At 36.2% G+C, this 22,800-nt stretch overlaps 1 protein-coding gene across 1 annotated transcript in view; it reads left to right on the top strand.

Moving 5' to 3' along the window:
• The window catches only part of csmd3b (CUB and Sushi multiple domains 3b), a 484,809-nt gene that overhangs the window by 414,045 nt on the left and 47,964 nt on the right, over window positions 1-22,800 (top strand). The window contains 8 exon segments of the mRNA XM_051873165.1: window positions 1,234-1,422; window positions 5,038-5,223; window positions 6,403-6,597; window positions 6,686-6,859; window positions 7,990-8,163; window positions 14,572-14,745; window positions 16,307-16,492; window positions 18,419-18,592. Of these exon segments, the coding sequence (XP_051729125.1) occupies window positions 1,234-1,422; window positions 5,038-5,223; window positions 6,403-6,597; window positions 6,686-6,859; window positions 7,990-8,163; window positions 14,572-14,745; window positions 16,307-16,492; window positions 18,419-18,592 (1,452 nt within the window).

Raw genomic sequence — 22,800 nt, 5'->3', positions numbered from 1 at the left:
CACGGACACCTGAAAATAAAGTATAACCAATTATTTTTATTTATTTTATTTTATCATCCTGCCAGATTTTATTGTAGAGAATTATTTCTGCAGAAGTGGGAAATAATCCTATTTAAATTCATTTAATGTCTTGTAACATAATAGAAAAAAATACTTTTATACATTCTGAATGCACTGTTTATGCATATATGTGACTGAGCTTAAAATAATAGACACAATACTTAGCAAAAAAATGTTTAGAAAGAATTGTGGGGGCACTGTACCTGTGTTTTAAAAAATTAAAAGAACTTGAGCTCAATCATCACGCCTTTAAGACCATATTAAACTGAAGTTGCAAAAGAATTCTTTCTTTCCAGAATTATCTTCTGTAATATAAATTCCACTGCTAAATTTCAGTGGGCAAAACAAGTAATAAACCAGATAATGTGACCTTTTCACAAATGATAAAATATTCATCTGCAGCCTGTCTCCAAATGTCTCCAAAACACCAGGCTGAGACAAGTTGAATGAGTTTGACAGTTCTGTATGTTATTATAGCAGAAAATACAATGCTTGTTTAAAGAGGACTTATTATGCTTTTTTTTTAATAACATTTTCATCTTTCTTTAGAGTGTAATGTTGCTGTTTGAGCATGAAAAAGCTCTGCAAAGTTACAAAGCACAAATTCACTCCATTCTCTATATCAGTGTCACTGTTTCAGAACTCCCTGAAACGCCTCCATTGTAGTCTTGAGTTTTCTTCCAGGAACAAACACGTCACAGTATTCCTCATTTAAATAATTCCCGCCCAATGCATATGCAGAATAAAGGGGCGGGGCCTGGTTGAGTTAGTTAGTAGTGTGTTGAAACTCACAGTTATGGGAAGGGGCGGGACATTTCCCAAACACGCTCAAAGCAGTTGACCAATCACAACACACTGGTCCAGCCGACCAATCAGAGCACATTGCGCTTTTCAGAAGGAGGCGTTACTGACAGACTGGGAAGAGAGGAGCTGCAACAATGGAGAATATGAGGAAAATAATCAACATTCAAGCATGAAAACCTGCTCTAGTAGAGCCCAAAAACACAATCAAGACTTTGTAAAAGGGCATAATAGATCCTCTTTAAGAGAAAGATCTCTAAGAGCTTTTTTAAGTTGAACTTCTAAGTGAATGAGCCCCGTGTCACAGGGCTCTGCTCTGGGTGGTGATTAAGGAACTGATGGGGTCTGGTTTCTGTCTGTCTGTGTGAACAGCTCTGTACTGCAGCACCCCGGACTCTCCCCTCCATGGATCCATAAGCAGCCAGACCGGAGGACACCTAAACAGTCTGGTCCGCTGGGCCTGTGACCGTGGATACCGGCTTATTGGAAAGAGCACCGCCGTTTGCAAAAAGACCCCCTTCGGCTTCTATGCCTGGGACGCCCCGGTTCCTGCTTGCCAAGGTAAGACCCAGCAAATGGGTGCGTTTACTAGTCCAGTTTGGGTTTAGTAGCTGGTAACTCAAGTATGTTGTAGGTCCAATACTTTATGAACACTACCAGCCTCTGCGTTGATGTTATTTACTAGTGCCAAACTGATTTGCAAAAACACTGACCATTTTCAAACCGGTCTTCTGAACACTCCACTTCATATTAAAGGAATAGTTCACCCTAAAATGAATTTTTTTTGTCATCATGTACTCACCATCAAGTTGTCTGAAACCTATATGAGTTTCTTTCTTCAGCTGAACACAAAAGAAGATATTTTTAAAAATGTTGGTAATCAAACAGTTGACGGTAGCCATTGACTTCTATAGTAGGAAAAAATAAATGATGGAAGTCAATGGCTACTGTTAACTGTCTGGTTATCAACATTCTTCAAAATATCTTCTTTTGTGTTCAACAGAAGAAAGAAACTCATACAGGTTTGGAATAACTTGAGGGTGAGTAAATGATGACAGAATTTTCATTTTTGGGTGAAGCTGCGATATGGGAAAGTATTCTGCTTCTGGATTTAATATCACAAAATTAAGCTGAATCGACAGCATTTGTGGCATAATATTAATTACCACAAACAAATAGTATTTGAATCATCCCTCATTTTCTTTACTCTTATGGTGAGGCATTTACAAGTGAATGGGGCCATTTTTGGAGGATTTAAAAGCAGAAATATGAAGATAATAATGTTTTTAAACACTTTTTTTGTTAAAATTTGTGTATTATTTGTTCTTGTAATTTTTACAGTAATTTTAGAGTTTTAGGCTTTGTCATGCAACAAAGTTTCAAGTAAAATGAAATATAACTTTGCACAGAAAAGGATATTTTATCCCACTAAAATTATTTTAAAACTGTTTTTTTACGTCTTGTGACTCTAATATTGAAACAGAGCATATTAACATTTACAGATTAGCCTGATTTGCTTTCATTTTAAGTGCCCCCACTGTGACTTTGTTTTTTTTTCCTGTTTTGCTTTAAGAAAATGAGGGATGAATCAAAAATAATTTTTATGGTAATCACCATTATGCCACGAAATACTGTCAATTGAGTTTAACTCGTATTGAATCCGGGATATTCATTTAACACCAGTATTTTATTGAATAAAACACCCAAAAGACCTTTTTTAAAGTCAGCAGGTAGTAATTCAGTGCTTGCAGATATGATCAGTAATTTTCCTGACGCCTCTCTAACAAGGTTTTACGGTCAGTGATGGAGACGCAGTAATTACTGCTGCCGCTCTACTCACTGATACTGTTTATTCATGATCTGTCACATTAATGACTAATCTTCAGAGCTCTCTTTATCCATCTGCGTTGTTCATCCTGCTCCACCTATCCTCTCAGACTCTGCTTCACAGAAGAGTAGATGAGCCTGACTAAATAGTTTCTGAGGCGGCGCATTCATGCAGGGCCCTTACTCCTGCACTAATGTGACAGGATGGGCCCCTACTCCCTCTGAGGGCCACAGGCTCCGGTGCCACTAACATCAAGTGACACTTAAATGACTTCAAAAAGCATTCTGGGCACTTTCAGTTGTTTTTTTGTTGTGCCAAAGCAAAGCAGCACTCATGTCACTGTTAAAGACCCCTCTTGGTGAGGAATTCTTGATACGTGCTCTTTAATTATTGGGAAGATATTGTTGGGCTTCTAATGGCCATGCAGCGATGCCTTTGCAGACTGCTTACGGCCTCTCAAGGCTCTTTGTTTCTCAAATGTACCAGAGGTTTTGCTGCTCAATAAATCTAGAGGGCTTGTGCACAGCAATGATTCATACTTAGTGTCATCTAAAAGTACTGTGCGTTGATAAATAATATGTTCCAGTGCTGCTTGCATAAGGGAGAAGTGAGATGGGACGTTCCATTGGCTGGTTTGCAACACTGATGGCAAGCATAGTTATAGTAGAATAGTTCAACTCTTTAAGTGCTATTTCATTGTTTATGAAAAAGATCTGACATTGCATGCAAGTTATTACTTTTAACGCAATATTGATCTCTCTCAGAAAGTGTTCAGTCTGAACTTGAATGTGGTTTTACACCACAACAACTTTTTAATTAGCAAGTTTATAGGCTCCTTAATTCTAAGTCAGTTCTTAAAGGATTAGTTCACTTCTGAATGAAAATTTCCTTATAATTTACTCACCCCCATGTCATCCAAGATCTTTATGTCTTTCTTTCTTCAGTTGAAAAGAAATTAAGGTTTTTGAGGAAAACATTCCAGGATTATTCTCCTTATAGTGGACTTCACCAGGGACCAACGGGTTGAAGGTCCAAATGTCAGTTTCAGTGCAGCTTCAAAGAGCTCTACACGATCCCAGATGAGGAATAAGAGTCTTTTCTAGCAAAACGATCAGTCATTTTCTAAAAAAGATAAAAATTATATACTTTTTAACCACAAATGCTCTGCGATGCGCCACACATTATGTAATTACGTTGGAAAGGTCATGCATGATGTAGACAGAATTTAGGCATCACAACATTATTCAGTTGTTAAGTCTGACGTCACGCGGCAGCGCTTCCGGGTCCAAACGCTCTATCTCATACCACAAGAAAACAACAAACGGTGCTAATACACACACGATGTGGTATAATACTACACAAAAATTATAATCATAACCTTTATCTCCATACCAAAATTCCAGATGGCCAGACAGTGATTCATCTTTTATAAATCGTTAAAATATTAATGTCTGTGACGCTGTGAGCACGGAGACTCTTGTGTAGACTGTAAGTATTTAAAATGTTTAACTTTTTAAAAGGTTTGATGTTTAATATGAATAAATAGCTCTCATAAACGGCCGTCGATGGCATTTGCATTTGAAACGAGTTGAGGCTTGGACCCAGAAACGGCGTTCCTGACGTCACGACTTAACAAGCGGATAATGTACAGTATGAAAAAAGATTATTAATTTGAGGTTTCCTTAAAAATTGCATTTAAAAGTGTTAAAAGATTAACTTTAAATGACTTTAGATGACAGCAAAGGTAATATAAATGTAAATTTGGAAAAAAAAAAGAAAAAAAAAGCACAATTAAATATCTGAAATCAGTCAATGCTGATCAATTTAAAAAATCTTGTTAAACGTAACCAAAATTGTACAAATATTTCATGCATCTGTAAAACAAAAATGCTCATATGCACATCTATTTGGCCAATTTATATATGCATTATTGTGGCTTACACATAAACTTATTTAAGGTACACATAAGGTACACATTAACTTATTTAAGGTCAATATTATATAACATTATTATAATATCAAAAATATCTTAATTTGTGTTCCGAAGATGAACGAAGGTCTTACGGGTGTGAAACGACATGAGGGTGAGTAATTAATGACAGAAATGTCATTTTTGGTTGAACTAACCCTTTAATATTGACCTTAAATAAAGCCGTTATGTGTCCATAAGCACCTGAAAAGCAGGTCCAATTACATCTTGTAAAACATCCAATCAAACAAGGGCTCTAATGGTGAAATATTCTAATAGAGTAATAAGCAATGTTGAGAGTTTTTTTTTAATTATCTTGTCATAATTATATTTTAAACATATGACTTAATGTTGTCTATCTCATTTTCACACCCATAAGCTGTGTCCTGTGGGGTGCCCAAGGCTCCTGTGAACGGAGGAGTGCTTGCGATGGACTACTCCGTGGGCACACGTGTGACCTACTTCTGCAACGATGGCTACCGGCTGTCCTCCAAAGAGTTGACCAGCGCTGTGTGCCAGCCTGACGGCACCTGGAGCAACCACAACAAGGTCCCTCGCTGCTCAGGTACAGGCCACTCAAACAGATGCAAAAGCCCTTCAGCGTGAATTTTACAGCAGATAAAGAGAATCAGAGACAGTGTAAGAGGAAGGAGATGGACTTGTACACAGAAATAATCGCCTTTTAAGCATTATTTGAGCAAGAAAAGCACATTTTATTATACCATTGTTGTCAGATTTTATTGCTTATTTGAAGGGTTATTGAAACAATTTAGACAAAGAGTTTTGGAAATTTCAGTCTTTTCCAATTCAAGTAAGCAGGATCTATGCTTGTATCCCTTTTGGCTAAATATTAAATAGCTGCCGTGGGCATAACCAAGATGGCCGTCGAATGAATCGTCTTGCCTTTAAGGGATTTTGAGAAATCTCTTTGCTTCAGCTTTAATCTTCATTTATTTATAAGCCAATTATATCTGCCGTCCCAAAACAATGCCTCTGTTCCAAAACCTACCTACTTAGGCAGCATTTTAAGACATCTCGACACCACAATAATGTTGCCTATAAAGACGCATTCATTTAGAAAATTTCTTAAGGCCTGTTCACACCAAGGATGATAACTATAATGATCTAAATATAAAACAATAGCAGAGTTCACACCACAACTATAACGATAACGGCACAGAGAAACAATATCGTTGAAATCACTTTCACAACTACTACTTATGCTAAAAACATTGACAGCCAATCAGAATCCATCCTGCTTTAAAGAGCTTGAGCATTTAAAGCAGCATGCTTACAATAAACAGCGTTATCTTTCGTTGGTGTGGATGCTAATGTAGTTATCGTTATGATTATCTTTATAGTTATTGTTCTTGGTGTGAACGGGCCTTAAAGCAGCATTGCATTTATCCTTTGTGGTGAATGCAATCCCATAATGCATTATGGTGAACAAATAAATGTTAAGATTGATTGTAAATGTACTTAAAGTTTAAATGTCTGACTATTTTAGCCTACATTTGTGTGTGTGCTAACACCAAACTGTGAATAATGCTGTTTGACACATGGAGTTGCTGCCGTTCCAAATCAGTCAAATCAGTTTACTTATCATGCTGCCTCGAAAGGCAGCTGCCTTTGAAAATAGCATGGCAGCTCAGTAAGTTTTGGAATAGACCATAATAAAATATTAACAGTACTTGTGGGTGGTCATTTGTTTCTGAATACTGATTTCTATGTATTTTCTGCACAGTTGTGGTTTGTCCAAGTATCGGATCTTTCTCCCTGGAACACGGAAGATGGCGGATCGTTAACGGTTCGCATTATGAGTACAGAACCAAAATCATCTTCACCTGCGATCCTGGCTATTACCGCCTAGGCCCCGCCCACATTCAGTGCATGGCCAATGGTGCATGGAGCTGGAGGAACGAGAGGCCCCACTGCCAAAGTAAGTGTGTAATTCAACTCCAATCCACCAGCTGTTTGGCTGTGTTAGTCAAATGTTTAAACCGTCCTTGTTTGTCTTCCCTCTGCAGTCATCTCGTGTGGGGATCTGGCCACGCCTCCCAGTGGCAAGAAAATTGGAACTCAGACCTCCTTTGGGGCCACAGCCATATTTACATGTGACAATGGGTATATGCTGGTGGGATCTACTGTGAGAGAGTGTCTATCTTCTGGTCTGTGGAGTGGAACGGAGACGCGCTGCTTGGGTAATGTGGTGTACATTCACTGCTGCTGTTCACATCTGCTGTTTCAGGCGTACTTGCCTGGCAGTAGCCCAACTTGAGTTTTAAACCTTGTTAAGTGTGACTGAATCGTCATCATCCTACTTTCTAGTAGTATTATCATTCAGAAGTTTGTGTACTACTGTTTCCCACATTTTGTAATTAAAGTCTTCTCTATGAAATAATATACAGTAAATGGAAGTGTGGGAATTGAGTAGTAGACCTTTTCCTAGATAGCAGCTCTGATTCTTTCCGCCAACTTCATCCATCCATTTGGAAGGTTTTTAAACCGTAGTGAAGTGTTAGCAGCTTTTCCTTCACTGTCCTGTCAAAAAAATATTATATATATATATATATATATATATATATATAGTCAGCTTATATTTTATTTTATTTTATTTTATTTTTATTTTTTATTTTTTTTTATTTTTGTTTTTTTTATTTTACCTGATTTCAAAGATGGACATACCAAATACCAAGACATTCTAATATTATTTTATTTACTTATTTTTTTTACTTTTCACTATGCAATTTTTTTACTCAAGTTGTTATTCTGATCATTATTAATAAATAATTAATTTTTTGTAAATTTCGAAAAGTGAAAAAACTATTTTCACTATTGTATTAATTAAAAAAACAGTTAAAATATAATATATTCATCTCTCTTTCTCTCTCTATATATTGCGAAAGTCTTATTATTATCAATGTTGTGCTACTTAATATTTTTGTGGAAACTGTGATACATTTTTTTTCAGGATGCTTTTATGAATAGAAAGTTCAAAAGATCAGCAATTTAATGCATCCTTGCTGAATAAAAGTATTAGTTTCTTTTAAAAAAATCGTAATGACCCCAATCCTTTGAACGGTATACACACACACACTCACACACATTGTGTCTAAGTGCTTGAATTACATTTGACCTCAATCATGTTTCTTTCTCCTGCTCCACTGAAGGTCTCACATTTGTGAATTTACATACACTCCACTAAACACTTAATTGCTTGAAGCAGTTCGTCTCTCTAAAAGCATTGGGTGTTAATATTTTACAGTGTAATGTAGCTGCTGCTCAGACCTCTCACTTTAATCACTCTCTCTTCTCTTTCCTGTCCTTTCAGCCGGCCACTGCGGTTTACCCGAGCAGATCGTCAACGGTCAGGTGATCGGGGAGAACTTCGGCTACAGAGACACAGTAGTGTACCAGTGCGTCTCCGGCTTCCGCCTCATCGGCTCCTCTGTGCGCATCTGCCAACAAGACCACAACTGGTCTGGACAGCTGCCCATCTGCGTCCGTGAGTTTGGGACTCGCTCTTTTCTCTTTCAGACAAGCTATGGAAAATTACTGAATCCATGAATAGATTAATTCAGAAAAGGGCCGGAAGCACCACATGCTGGGTGAAGAAATAGACACAGTCACATATATTTTAGATATAGCTGTCAGTAATTTAGTAAAAATAATTAAAAATATGTTAATGCATATCTGGCCTGTATACATAATATATAAAACAATATATTGAATTCTACCACAAAAAAATGTCTTTGAATAGTTCTCATAAGCAGACTTTTCTCAGCAAATATTAATGCAATTAATTCTGATTAATTAATAAGCTTTTCATGTACACTACCGTTCAGAAGTTTGAGGTCAGTATATTTTTTTAAAAGAAAATCAACTTTTGTTTAGCAAGGATGCATTAAATTGATCCAAAAGTGACAGTAAAGACATTTATTATACAAAAGCTTTACATTTCATATTGATGCTGTTCTGAAAAAGACTGTAGCATGACTTCCACAAAAAATCAGAACAACTGTTTTCAACATTGATAATAATCAGAAATGTTTCTTGAGCAGCAAATCAGTATATTAGAATGATTTCTGAAGCGTCATGTGACACTGAAGACTGGAGTGATGATGCTGAAAATTCAGCTTTGATCACAGGAATAAATTATATTTTACAATATATTCACATAGAAAGACAGTTATTTCAAATTGTAATAATATTTCACAATATTACTATTTTTAATGTATTTTTAATCACATAAACGCAGCCTTGGGGAGCAGAATAGACTGTTTTAAAAACATTAAAAAATCTTACTGACCCCAAACTTTTGAACGGTACTATAATTAATTTATGTAAAGCTTTGACTCAATTGCCAGCCCTAATTTTAGCACACTTACTGTGGCAGTTTTAACTACTACTACTATATCTGGGACACAGAAAATAACTCTCTTGCAAACAAGCATAAGGGGATATGACATCATGACACAGACACTCCTCAGCGCTCTGTTTCTTCTTCCTAAATGGCACTGGCATTTAAAGTATCCACCTTTAGAGCTCTCTGTATTTAGGGAGATATTTATATATATATATATTTATAAAAAAGTGCCGTCACTGTCATCTCCCACTGCACAGTGGCACGCCGGGTCCACGCTCACAGCCTACATCTATCAGACACGCACTGCAGCAAGTCTGCCTCACTTCAATGGGGGCGTTTATTTGTTTGAAGAACATTTAGACAAAATGAGCTGATGAAAAGGAGCTGCAGGGAAAGGAGTGAAGTCATTCTCACCAAAAGCTGCAGTGTTTGAGACTGCAGGATTAATCCACATCATCTCCCATTTTATTAAAGGTATAGTTCACACCAAAAAGCAGATTATGTCATTTACTCACACTCACGTCACTCCAAACCTGTATGAGTCAAGTCAAGTCAGATCACCTTTATTTTTATAGCGCTTTATACAACACAGATTGTTCCAAAGCAGCTTTACAGTGATGAACAGGAAAATAATGATTCAGTGATGCAAAGACAATAGTAAACAGTTATTATTCAGTGTTGATTCAGTTTGGTGTGTGAAGACAAAGACTTTATATACAGAAAGACGGTGCACTCATATTACTATGAATGGGAGAAAATGCAACGCGCAATATGGCGGAATAAGTCCCGCCTTCTAAAGAAAACAGCCAATCATCGTTTGGTAAAGTCATCGCATCACTGCATCTGCCCGTTAGAAGCTTCGTTTCCTATAGAAACAGTCATTGTTCTGAGACACGCGCTTAGGACTGCGCATTAGCTTGGTCCAGCCTGAAAAATGCATTTTTTTTATTTAATTTTTTTTTTGTTGGCATGATTTGACCGTTTAGAAGCAACATTTATGAGTCAGTTGTTGTCAGATTTCATTGGTGATTTCAAATATGAAGCTTAATCGTAACAGTTTTGGAGAATGTGATGTTTCCCCATTCAAAGAGATGCACTTGCATGCCTGAGAGGTGTTTCAAAGATGGCCGCCAAGTGAAATGACTTGTCTTAAAGGGACTTTGGTGAAGTTCATCAATTATGAAACGAGTTCGATTCAGCTATAAAGCAGCTCTGGAGAAAACAGTGATGTCGTCATCAGCTCAGTTCAGCTCTCATCCAATAGTGTCAGTGCAGTCAAATCAGTAATATTGTCGAATATTAAGTGTCCCCAACTAAGCAAGCCAGAGGCGACTGCTATTCTCTAAAGTGGCAACGAACCCAAACTCCATCAGTTGACAGAATGGAGGAAAAAATAACCTTGGGAGACCTGGGGATAAGTTCTCCTCTGGCCAGACAAACAAACATGGCGTGGTTTAAGTCCAGGCTGCATCACAAGTCAGATTGTGGATTGATCATTCAAAATATTTCATCCGTATGACTTTGGGTCCAAATCAACACTGAACACCGTTGACTTTCATTGAGTGGACAAAAACAGTTCTTCAAAATATCTTCATTTGTGTTCCTTAGATGAAACAATGTCATACAGGTTTAGAAGTTGAGAAAATTATGACAGAATTTCCTTTTTGGCTGCACTATCACTTTATGGGACATGGGTTATGAGGAATTTGTCTGGGCGGATCCTGCGTTCTTCTGTCCTGAATGTGATCTTTATCTTCTTATTAGCAAACATTTTTAAGTTGGTTGATTTCAAATGGTGGGTTGTGACCTGAAATGGGTTGAGGGTTGTGTTATTTTAGTTTTGAATTAGTTTTTATTTTTATATTTTTCATTTTCATGTTAATTTTACTTTATTTTTTGGTAATTTTGTTAGGTGCTTTTGTCGTTTTATTATTTTTTTTATTTTATTTTTTTAAATAATGCTATTTAGGTTTAATTTATTTTATTTCAGTTTAAGTTTTAGTGAGTTTTAGTTAGTTATTTACTTGCAGGTAATAATTTTAGTGTTTCAACTTGACCTTGTTTCAGGTTATTGCCAAGGCATACAGTTTTCAACTAATATTTTATATTGTTTTTCAGCTTTTCAGTTAATGTTTTTAATAGTTTTAGTTAATGATGATAGCGCTGGTTGCAGGTCTGTCTCTCTGATGTGCAATGTAAAATCTGGGTTCTCTGCAAAATCACGGCTTCTATTTGGTAATATTTTATATTTGATTCAACTTTTATTCCCACTTTCATTCATGCGGCATCTCCTCCATGATCTTTTAGAGAATAGCAGTCAATTACAATGAAAGCAGGGCTGCTGATGATGGCGACTGCTGTTTCTCCAAGACATTACTGAAACAATCACAGAGCTGTTTTGCATCTACAAATCATCTCACACTTTCTGAAGCAGAATAAAGCAAAAGCGAAGAAAGGCAATTTCAATGCCAGACAAGTTGCACTAGGCTTTGTGATTCCTCAATGGATCTAACCAATAGCAGCTGACATACTTGATGTATTAATCGTTTACCCGACTTAAAGACTCCATGAAATGAATATTGGAGTTTTGTGGCTTTTAGTGCAGTTCTGGTAGTTTGAGGTCGTCTATTTGCTGGTGTATTACTAAAAGTTTGCAACTGATTTTCAGCAGATATATACATTTAAAATGTACATTTTTTTCCTGGGGAAATGGAGCAAAAATATTGATAATTGATCTTTCACTCAAGCGTATCCACATTTTTGTCCAATCAAATGCTTTCTAGAATTAAACATCCCCTTTCACTAAGAACACATTTGATTAGCAAATTACAAGTCCTAAATCTTTTGATATTTTGAATTCATTTTTCTTTATATTTTTGGTTTTAATTTCAAGTTTTAGTAATTTTATCGCATGCTTTTTGTCATTTTTATACGTTTTTATTTGTTTTATACGTTTTAGCAAGGTGTGCCTAATAAAGTGCTGGTGAGTGTAGTTTGTATTCATTTTTATTAACGTTTTATTTTTTTTAGTGCATCAAGTCAAACTAGATCAAAATGAGAAATGTTGCCTTGGCAACTAGCTGAAATAAAAGAAATATTTTCATAGTTTTTTAATATATATATATATATTTTTTTTTAGGTAATGTTCATTCTATTTCAAGCGACAAAAATTTTAGTTTCAGTTAACTATAATAACCCTGCTATGATGGAAATTAAAGGCTTTTTAAAGGCACTCACTTATTTGAATCAGAAATACATCAACACAGGAAATAAAAAAACATGCTCATTAAGTGGTTTCAGCGGGTCTTTAAACATAAAAGGTTTTGTCACATCTTACATTTCTACATTTCCATCTACATTTCACAAGCTTTGCACTACAAGCTGAATTCAGAAGGATATGTGTGGGTACATTTTCAGCTATTTTAGCATACAGTGATTTGGTTTGAAATTTGGGCTACGGAGTTTAAATGAAAGGGAAATTGCCTCCGTGCAAAGAGAAACAAATTACAACTGTGATTATGCAAATCAACTCTGGCTTTTTATGAGTTCAGAAAAGACGCACAGTGAGGAACAAAATATACTGTAGCCTGGAAGAGCTGTTACAAAAGCAAATATACCTCTAAATGTGTCATATCAGCGGAAGAAATTTCTCTTTAATTAAATAAGAGCTCTTCTGGAGCTCAGTATGTTAATCAACACACATTATAGAGACCTTCAATGAGACGTGTGAGGATAGACCTGTCATACATACATCGACTTACATAATACACAGTAGATCCCAAGAAACTTGTACTGCTAACACCAGCTCCATATCTGATACTGATTGACAGTTTAGGTTTAATACATTCACCATATAAATGAAGTAAACTCAACCTGGCATGTAATTAAAAGGCAGTATGTTGTTGTTAGATTGATTTACATTGCCGCCTGTATGTACTCTGATAAACGGTATGATTTGAATGTCTAATCTGAACATCGGAGTGACAGCTCTCACCCGAAGGCATTGAGTGTGAATCTTCTGTTTACAGCATGAACCGCTTCATTCAGCCAACAAATGCCTGCAATTGAGCACAAATGGTGCCGTGTTGCCCATTGCTATTACAACAGTGGATTTCATTGGACTAATGTTCCCTTCACACAAAGACTGTTACAGAGCTATTAAATGACAGACAAAATGTCTTGATGTGCTATAGAGGACTACTAGGGGTGATGTACCGTTCAAAAGTTTGGGGTCTGTAAGATTTTTTTTATGTTTTTGAAAGAAGTCTCTTATGCTCACCAAGACTGCATTAATTTAATAACAAAAAATAAAAAATACAGTAAAAAAATTGCGAAATATTATTTCAATTTAAAACAACTGCTTAGTATTGTAATTTATTTTAAAATGTAATTTATATCCTGCGATCAAAGCTGAATTTTCAGCATCATTACTCCAGTCTTCAGTGTCACATGATCCTTCAGAAATCATTCTAATATGATGACTTGCTGCTGAAAAAACATTATTATCAATGTTGAAAACAGTTGTGCTGCTTCATTCAGGATTATCTGATTATTAGAAAGTTCAAAAGAACAGCATTTATGTGAAATAGATTTTTTTGTAACGTAAAAGTAATTTGATCAATTTAGTGCATCTTTGCTGAATAAAAATCTTACTTACCCCCAACTTTTGAACAACAGTGTATAAATAGAGAGAAATGGAACAATGTATTTCCTACAAAAAATTTATTATAAATTATTTATATTATTTATTATTTCTTTTCTTTGAATGTTAAGTTTCCTCTACACTGTATTTTTTTTTTTCATGAATATCATCAGAACATTTTTTTTTTTTTTTTTGTCAAATCAACTTCAATAATTAATGTGGTTCAGATAACATAATATTTTGAGTTTCTGTTGATTAAACCAATCGTCTTCATTGTATTAACTCAAATTTTTAATTTCAGTGAACTCGTACTTCGTACTTTTTTAAGCAAAACCAACAATTCTTTTTTTACAGTGTAGTTACAATTTAATAGCTTTAAATCATATAGTTAAAATGTAAAAATTCAAAAACTTTTGCTTTAAAATGATGGCATACGATGCAAAACATTTTTTATTGTTTTTTTTTGTTGTTGTTTTTGTTTTTAAACACATGTTTACTGATATCAAACATATCACACACAAGTTTTAAAGATGTGTACAGGTGATTGTGTCCCACATGACGGTGATTTAGTCCTGCCTTCGTTTCTGTTCAGTGATATTTAGGCTGTAGTGCTGGTTTTGAATTGCCTTTTTTATCAAGGGGAAACCAAATCTGATTTATTGCATCTAAGTTGGCAACTTACCAAATAAATGATTAGAAATTACAGAGGGAAATTGAACTAATTTCCCGCAGTGACCAATCTACATTAAGGCCACATCTATTTTCTGCCATAATTGAATCACGCTCTAAAAACATTGCCATCATTTAATATGTACCTGTTGTGAGAAAACAGCTTCCCACATTGCTACACAGATTGTTTTAACATGATGTTTACACCATATTAAAACATCTCTCGTCATCTCTAGCCATCAGCTGCGGACACCCGGGGAGCCCCATCTATGGACGTACCGTAGGCAATGGCTTCAACCTGAACGATGTGGTGAGCTTCTCCTGCAACATGGGCTACGTGATGGAGGGCCCCTCTCGGGCCCAGTGTCAGGCCAACCGACAGTGGAGCCAGCCACCACCAACATGTAAAGGTGGGGAGAAAAGTTAAGTCTTTTATTCACACGGAGCTTTGCCTGATTCACCGCCTGACAGTATTAAAGCACCGCAGTGCACCCTGTGGGTAAGAAAGGGCACAGCGGCTGTTGGATGTTGCTAAGTGGCTGCCAATTGTGGGGTTTGGTGGCTGAAAGTACACTAACAAAAATGTCATTAATGATGTCTGGTAAGGAAACACAATGTTATACTGTTGTTATACTAAAATGTCATGCTGATATATTTAGTTTGATATAGACTGCATGTTCTGTGATATGCCATTATGCATTTGTGCACTCACTTATTACTGCATGCAACTATGATACGTGGTACTAACACAGTTTGAGCTAAATTATATTTAAAAATATATCATAAAAATAAATGTTTTAATTTATTTATATTATTTAAATATTAAAATCATTATATATTATATATATTTTAATGTTTATAAGATATTTATATATTTAATATAGCACAGTTTGAGCTAAATTATACTTAAAAATATATTATTATATAAAATAAAATTTTAATTTATTTATAATGTTATTTGAAAAATTAAAATCATTATATGTGTTATATATTTTTAATGTTTATAAAATATTTATATATTTAATTTAACAGTTTGAGCTAAATTATATTTAAAAATGTATTATATTATAAAATAAGTGTTTTAATTTATTTATAATATTATTTAAATACTAAAATCATTATATATACTATATATATATTTTTTAATATTTATAAAATAATTATATATTTAATATAACAGTTTGAGCTAAATTATATTTAAAAATATATTATATTATGAAAATAAATGTTTTAATTTATTTATAAAATATAAAATTATATTATATTATAAAAATAAATGTTTTAATTTATTTATAATATTATTTAAATACTAAAATCATTTTATATAATATTTATTATATATTTTTCATGTTTATAAAATACATGTTTAATATAACACAGTTTGAGCTAAATTGTATTCAAAAATATATATTATATTATAAAAAATATATATTATAAAAATAAATGTATTAAAATGTTTTAACATAATATATATTCTATATTTCCATGTTTATAAAATATTTATATATTTAATATAACACAGTTTGAGCTAAATTATATTTAAAAATATATTATATTATAAGAATAAATGTTTTAATTTATTTATAATATTACTTAAATACTAAAATAATTATTTATAATACATAATATTATATATTTTTAAGTTTATAAAATATGTATATATTTAATATAACACAGTTTGAGCTAAATTATATTTAAATATATATTATATTATAAAAATAAATGTTTTAATTCATTTATAATATTATTTAAATATTAAAATCATATATATATATATAGATCCAGTGATTGTGTCCTAACAGTAATTTTTTTGAGTGGATGTCTGTGACAGAATGGCAAATTCTCATTCTACATGCGTCGCATGCGTGGAGCATCTGACCTAGTTGTTTCCACTGAAGTCACTTGCTTAGTGCTTCTGCCAAATAACACATGTCTCTGTTTCTGTCCTCTCCCTTTCTTCTCTTTATTCAGTTGTCAATTGCTCTGATCCTGGGATTCCAGCCAACTCTATCAGGCAGAGTAAGATCGAGCATGGAAACTTCACCTTTGGCACGGTGGTTTTCTACGACTGCAACCCCGGCTATTACCTGTTCGGCTCTCCCGTCCTCACCTGCCAGCCCACGGGTCAGTGGGACAAACCGCTGCCCGAGTGTATCGGTATGTTTCTGGCATCTTTAATGAAAATTTGGCAGTGGCATTGTGGTGCTATAATTACCTGTTCATTCCAGTAATTGAGGGGAATTAGTTGCACGACCCTCTTCCTGCTGCTTAAGATCAGTGGTTGTAATTGAAGGACAGGTGGCAGATTAATTAGCAATGACGGGTTTTTTTAATCTGATCCCCGCTTTATAATGTGAAAGTTGAAACACGGCACATCCTCAGCCCGTGTACAGCTCGGTGAGACGCGTTCTGCAGCAGCTGTGAAGTCGACGGGACCTCAGCTCACATTTTGCCCTGACAAGACTCCCTGCTGTCAGAGATGCCCTTTCGCCCAGTCGCCACTTTGCTTTGTGTTTCCATAATCTTTCCTGTAGTTTTACGTGTCCGAACACCATTTGCAGAGCTCTCTGAATACCTAAGCGACTCTACAGTAAGATCTGAGACACGTTTCGCATAAAAATGCTGACGTTTGCTTGCAGCCTTGGCCTGTATGAGAGGTGTTTATTGTTTCTCGACTGGTTATGAGATTTATTCAATGCTTTATTTATATATATCTAAATATATATAAAAAAATAAAAAAATTTATGTTAGCTTTATTACGTTTCTGTGCACATTAAAGGCTTGTTACTTTTAATACCATTTTAAATAAATTAAGATAAATTATTATATTAAACTAGATTCAGAAGTTTGTAGACAAACTTTATGTTGGCTTGAGAAAGCCTAGCCAGAAACCAGACAGCACTTTTAAAAAGTTTGAAGCTTTTAAGGCCATGCTGTTTCAAGGGCGTTGCTACACGGTTGTTAGGGTGTTCTGGATGGTTGCTAGGCAGTTGCTAGTGTGTGCAGGTTGGTTTCTAGAGTGTTGCTATGTGGTTGCTAGGATGTTGCTTTGCAGCTGCTAGGGTACTCTGGATGGTTGCTAGGGTGTTGCTATGTGGTAGAGTATTAGTGATAGGGTACTAATACTAGGGTATTCTGGGTGGTTGCTTAGGTGTTGGTATGTGATTGCTAGGGCAATAGTGGTGGCTGCTAAGGTGTTGCTATTCAGTTGCTAGGGTAATTGGGCTGGTTGCTAGGGTGTTGCTTTGCGGTTGCTATGGTATTCTGGGTGGTTGCTAGGGTGTTGCTATGTGGTCGCTAGGAGGTTACTAGGGTATTCTAAGTAGTTGTTAGGTTGATGCAGTGTGGTTGCTAGGGTATTCTAGGTGGTTTCTATGCTACTCAGGGTGGTTGCTAGGGTGCTGCTGTGATTGCTAGGGTAATCGGGGTGGTTGCTAAGGTGTTATGCAGTTGCTAGGGAGTTGCTTTGCGGTTGCTAGGGTATTCTGGGTGGTTGCTAAGGTGTTGCTATGTGGTCGCTAGGCAGTTACTAGGGTATTCTGCATGGTTGTTATGCAGTTGCTAGGATGTGCAGGGTGGTTGCTATGGTGTTGCTATGCGGTTGCTAGGGTCCTCGGGGTGGTTGCTAGAGTGTTGCTATATGGTTGTTAGGGTACTCTGGGTGGTTGCTAGTGTGTTGCTATGCAGTAGAGTATTAGTGATAGATAGATAGATAGATAGATAGATAGATAGATAGATAGATTAAATGAGTTTGAATGTAAATGAGTTTGAGTGGTTTAGAAATAGCACATAGAATGGCAGTTTAATCGAGTCTAATGTGTTTAAATTTGAAGCAGTGAGGTCTGAGATACAGGAAAGGAAGAAACTTTCAGAAAGTGCTGATCAACCGTTCTTACAGGAAGCTGAATTAGCACCGTATTCATTGAGATCAACTAGAGCGAATGTATAATTAAAAGTAAAGAGCAGCTTTGTTTCAAGTCTTTTATGTTTTAATATAATCATATTCAACTTTTGAATGTGTACAGAAGGAGTGTTTGCCGATCCAGTAATTTTTTCACACTTTTCTGCGTGTGTTGTGGATAGTTGTGGACTGCGGGCATCCTGGATCTCCTCCCAATGGAGTGCTGAGCGGGGACAAGTTCACCTTTGGCGCCACGGTGCGCTACAGCTGCACGGGTGGTCGGCAACTGAAGGGCGAGTCCTCACGAACCTGCCAGCTCAACGGCCATTGGAGCGCACCCATGCCCTTTTGCTCAGGTAGGACGGACATCCATCAACACAACCTGCACAATTAAAGTTGCTAAGAGCCATTTAATGCTGCATTACACCGTGTCCTGACCAGACGCGATAAGATTCCAGCGACGAATCCACACCAGACGTGACACGACTACGAAACGCGACAAAAACGATCAAAAGTCACAGCCAATCAGAAGAGCTTGTGGTCGAAACATTGTCTATTTTAATAAATTGATCTTTGGAAGCAATAGTGGCAGTGTGCCGATTTTTGTTTATTTTTGAAGTGCTTTATCTGATCGATTCAAACAGCTTTGTGCTCATTAAACATAGCTGCCTCCACACACACAAAAAAAAAAAAAAAAAAATCGTGTTTTTCCTTACATTCGTAGGCTGCAAAAGTTATTTGCAGTCCGCTAATTTGATTGGACAGGCGATATTCCAAAAGCGCTGGTATTTTGTAAAACAGTTCTGGATCAGTCTGTTGTCTGTGTTAGCAACACTTCCTGCTTTGGCTTCATTTGGAACTGTTTTCTCTGGCATAGAGCAAACCTGAAAAATAGCTGGCCATGTTGTGTTTGGAATGTGATTTATTTGAAATTACACTACAGTTATTTCTAGTCCAATTTGTCTTCTAATTTGAGTTCCAAGAGTCCTGATATACAGTCCAGCACTGGGAGTTCTCACTGTTTCTATCACTCTACTTGTCTGTGTTCCAGACAGAATCTCAGTCTATTTACTAGTGCTGGGGTTTTTTCAGTGACTGTACTAGCACACCGATATATAACGTGCAGAAAGAATGTGATAAGTGATTCATTGTGCCATTCACTCAAACTGCTTGTTTAAAAACACTGATTCATTCAGGAAATTAAACACCACTACTGTGAGACACATGATGGTTAACAAGTTGGAGCAAAAATAGATAAAGTAACTCTATCAGTACTGTGTCTAAAATGACAACAAAGTTAAAGGGGACCTATAATGCCCCTTTTACAAGATGTAATATAAGTCTCTGGTGTCCCCAGAATGTGTCTGTGAAGTTTCAGCTCAAAATACCCCACAGATCATTTATTATAGCTTGTCAAATTTGCCCCTATTTGGGTGTGAGCAAAAACACGCCGTTTTGTGTGTGTCCCTTTAAATGCAAATGAGCTGGGATACTTTCCAGAAGAGATACTTTCCTTAACAGCTTGTGCTTCGGTTGCTCAACAACAACAAAGCTGGAGAATCTCACGCAGCCAAAATGAGGATTGTCAGTAACGGTGTTCAGCCTTACATTGTTCAAACCGGAGTCGACACTGATGGAGAGACTCAGGAAGAAGTTACAACTTTTAGACATTTCTGAATGGTTAGTGGATAAATTTATGTAGTTGCTGTGGAGTTGATTCAACTCATCCACTAGCATGTGTCGTCATGTTAATCTTTTGTGCAAATCCAGCGTTGAATTGACCCTCGTTTGTGAAGCAGTCCGGCGTAAAATGAACAACACTCTACTACAACAACTCTTCCTCTTCTCTAAAGCAGCCCAACATGGCCTCACCCCCTTTGTTGTGTGTTCTCGGGGGCGGGGTTTATGTAAATTTTAGGGTTAGTGGGTAACTAACCCAGGAAGAAGCTCGTTGTAGTCCCTACCAGCCGTTTGTTGTAGTCCTTAAAAAGCAATTTCTGTAAAAGAAAATATCTCCCTTTGCATTGAACTTTGAGCGTCGTAACTTTGCAGATGTTGTTTATGCTCAAACAGCAACATTACACACTAACTAAAGTTAAAAAAGTGAAATCATAATCAACCACCCCTTTAACAGTAATGATAACTATATTAGTGCTTACACCAACATATAATAATGTTATTTTTATAAAAAGCGTGCTCTGCAGTTTTTAAATGCTCTGCTGCTTTAGATTTAAATCTTCATCAGCTGGAAAAAATCATTCTGAAAGCGATTCAAAGCCTCTGACATTTCTTTCCAATTCCTCGTCACGTAAAGCTTGTGAAACAGGAATACCACAAAAACAAATTTGTAATAGACTGAAATAGGATGCAATTTGTTTCGTATCTTTCCCCTTTGAATGCGTGTGAGTGTATTCCTCTGGGGCTTGCCATTGAGAGTATATGTTTATGCACAGCTTGAGTGAGAAATAGAGTTTCTTTCAGTAAACACAGTCTGTTCTGTCTCTGCTTTAGTATGTAATTAGTCATTATATTAGTCATTTAGGTGTAGAAGAACCTCAGAAAACAGCTCGGTTGCACAATCACCACGAATAACAATTGGTGAGAAGTCTGGATGACTTCCAAGCAACAAAATGTCTTCAAGTAGAGCTTGTCAGTTCTTCGGTGTGAGAAGAAACTCATTGTACACCAGCAAGGCCGCGAGAATCCGCCCCAGCAGCAGAACCATTAACTCAGCAGAAGTTTGAGTCTGCGGGACTGTTAACACTCGCCCGCTGAGAGACGCGGCCCTCCGATTGCCCGATGACTATGTAAATGAAGTTTACGGCTGAAAAATCAGCTGGTGGGGCGCCGCTTTAAGCCTGCGTCCGACATCTGTGAGGTGCATAATTAATCTGTGGGTTTGCTGTGCTGTTTTTTTTTTAAACATTTCGGTCATTTTTTTATTGAGATTACATGCAAATTTCGCTGGAGATACAGTAGTGGCCAAAAGTGATGACCGGAGGGGATATTAGTTTTTAATGACCCTACCAGTTCAGTTAAACCATCAAAATACTAAAGACACAATATTTAAATTTTCGCTACTAGAGGTCGCCTATTCAAAACAAAGGCATAGCTTGATGACGCCGAGATTGAGTGCGGCATCATGGAAGATGTCGTGTTCACCTCACAGCCAGTGGAAAAGAATCTGATGGGACTCAGGCAGAAATCATGTTCATTATTAACATTACTGTAGTATGAAGCAGAGCAGGGCCAAATGATCTGTGAACGTAATGAAGCCGCTGGAGTGATTGCTAATGAGAGACGAGCGCGACACATGGCTCAAGACTTTTATTATGCCACAGTCTCCGCTTCCGCTTCTTCCAGTCAATTGTATGTGAGGAAACACAGCGCTGTTTATCTTATTAGATACATTTGTGTGTTGAAAAAGATGTTATAACGTTACTCTGAGCGTTCGCTCGGCAGCTGCTATGACACACTGCAGTAAGCAAGATCGATATTAGAATATCATATTAATATAATCAAGAAAACAAGATTCAAACAACAAGACTAAACGTGTTGAGCTATATAACAATGATTAGTTTTCTGCCTATAAATGTGTCCAAACACTTGTCTAATAAAAGATATAATATATTAAAGCGTATTTGGTTTTTACATTGTTTTTACAAAATAAAACCGAAAAGCGAGGGTAACGCGGGTATGATGTCATTGGCATTTACACACCAGGTCTTGATAGCCAATTCCGATTTTTTTTTAATCAAATCTGATTTTTTTTGACGACCCGCTTACATCTTTTTTTAAAAGTGACCCGTATCCGATATCTGCAATTACACTACACTTGGCAAAACAAACAAAAAATTGCATTATGATATCAAGAAATCAATTTTAATAGTATATTATGCAATAGTTTCATCCTTATATCAAAATAATACAATAATATAGTACAAGTTCTTCACACAGGTTTTGATGATTATGTACACAGATCCGCTAGAAGTGTGCAAGTGGAATAATAGTCAGGTGGTAGAACTTTTGTTTAGCGTGTCAGAGGTTCTGGGTTTGAATCCGCCCTCGTATAGGTTTTTTTACTCATTAAAACCAAATGCATTTATCAGTGATTGTATATCAAGGGCAGGGACATGTTTGTGTGCATTTTATTTTGTGGTTTCACTGGAACGAATAGGGAGTCTCCACAATGGGACTGAAGCACGCATCTCTTGTCGCCGTCATTGACAACAGCAGCAACGAGCACACAAGCATGATTTCAAAAGCAACTCATTTCAGCACCAGATCGCCTTTTTATTTAACACAAACAAACAAAATCAATACTCTGCTAGTCAACTAGAGATGTTTCATTTGTTATAGATATAACTGTACCACGAAATGTTTAAAAAAGTCACTGGGGAATATCTGATCTGTCCACTTATATGGCAGGCACAAATGCACGTATCTGATTCATATCAAATTTATTTCCACATATGAATGAGGCCTGAAACCAATCGGAGAATACACATTTGCACATTCGTAGGTCATATCCGGAAAAAATCAGAACTGGGTCATTTAAACCATG

Source organism: Ctenopharyngodon idella, chromosome 19 (assembly GCF_019924925.1).
Source record: "Ctenopharyngodon idella isolate HZGC_01 chromosome 19, HZGC01, whole genome shotgun sequence".
NCBI classification, from domain to species: Eukaryota; Metazoa; Chordata; class Actinopteri; order Cypriniformes; family Xenocyprididae; genus Ctenopharyngodon; species Ctenopharyngodon idella.
This window is presented reverse-complemented; position numbering and strand designations above follow the sequence as displayed.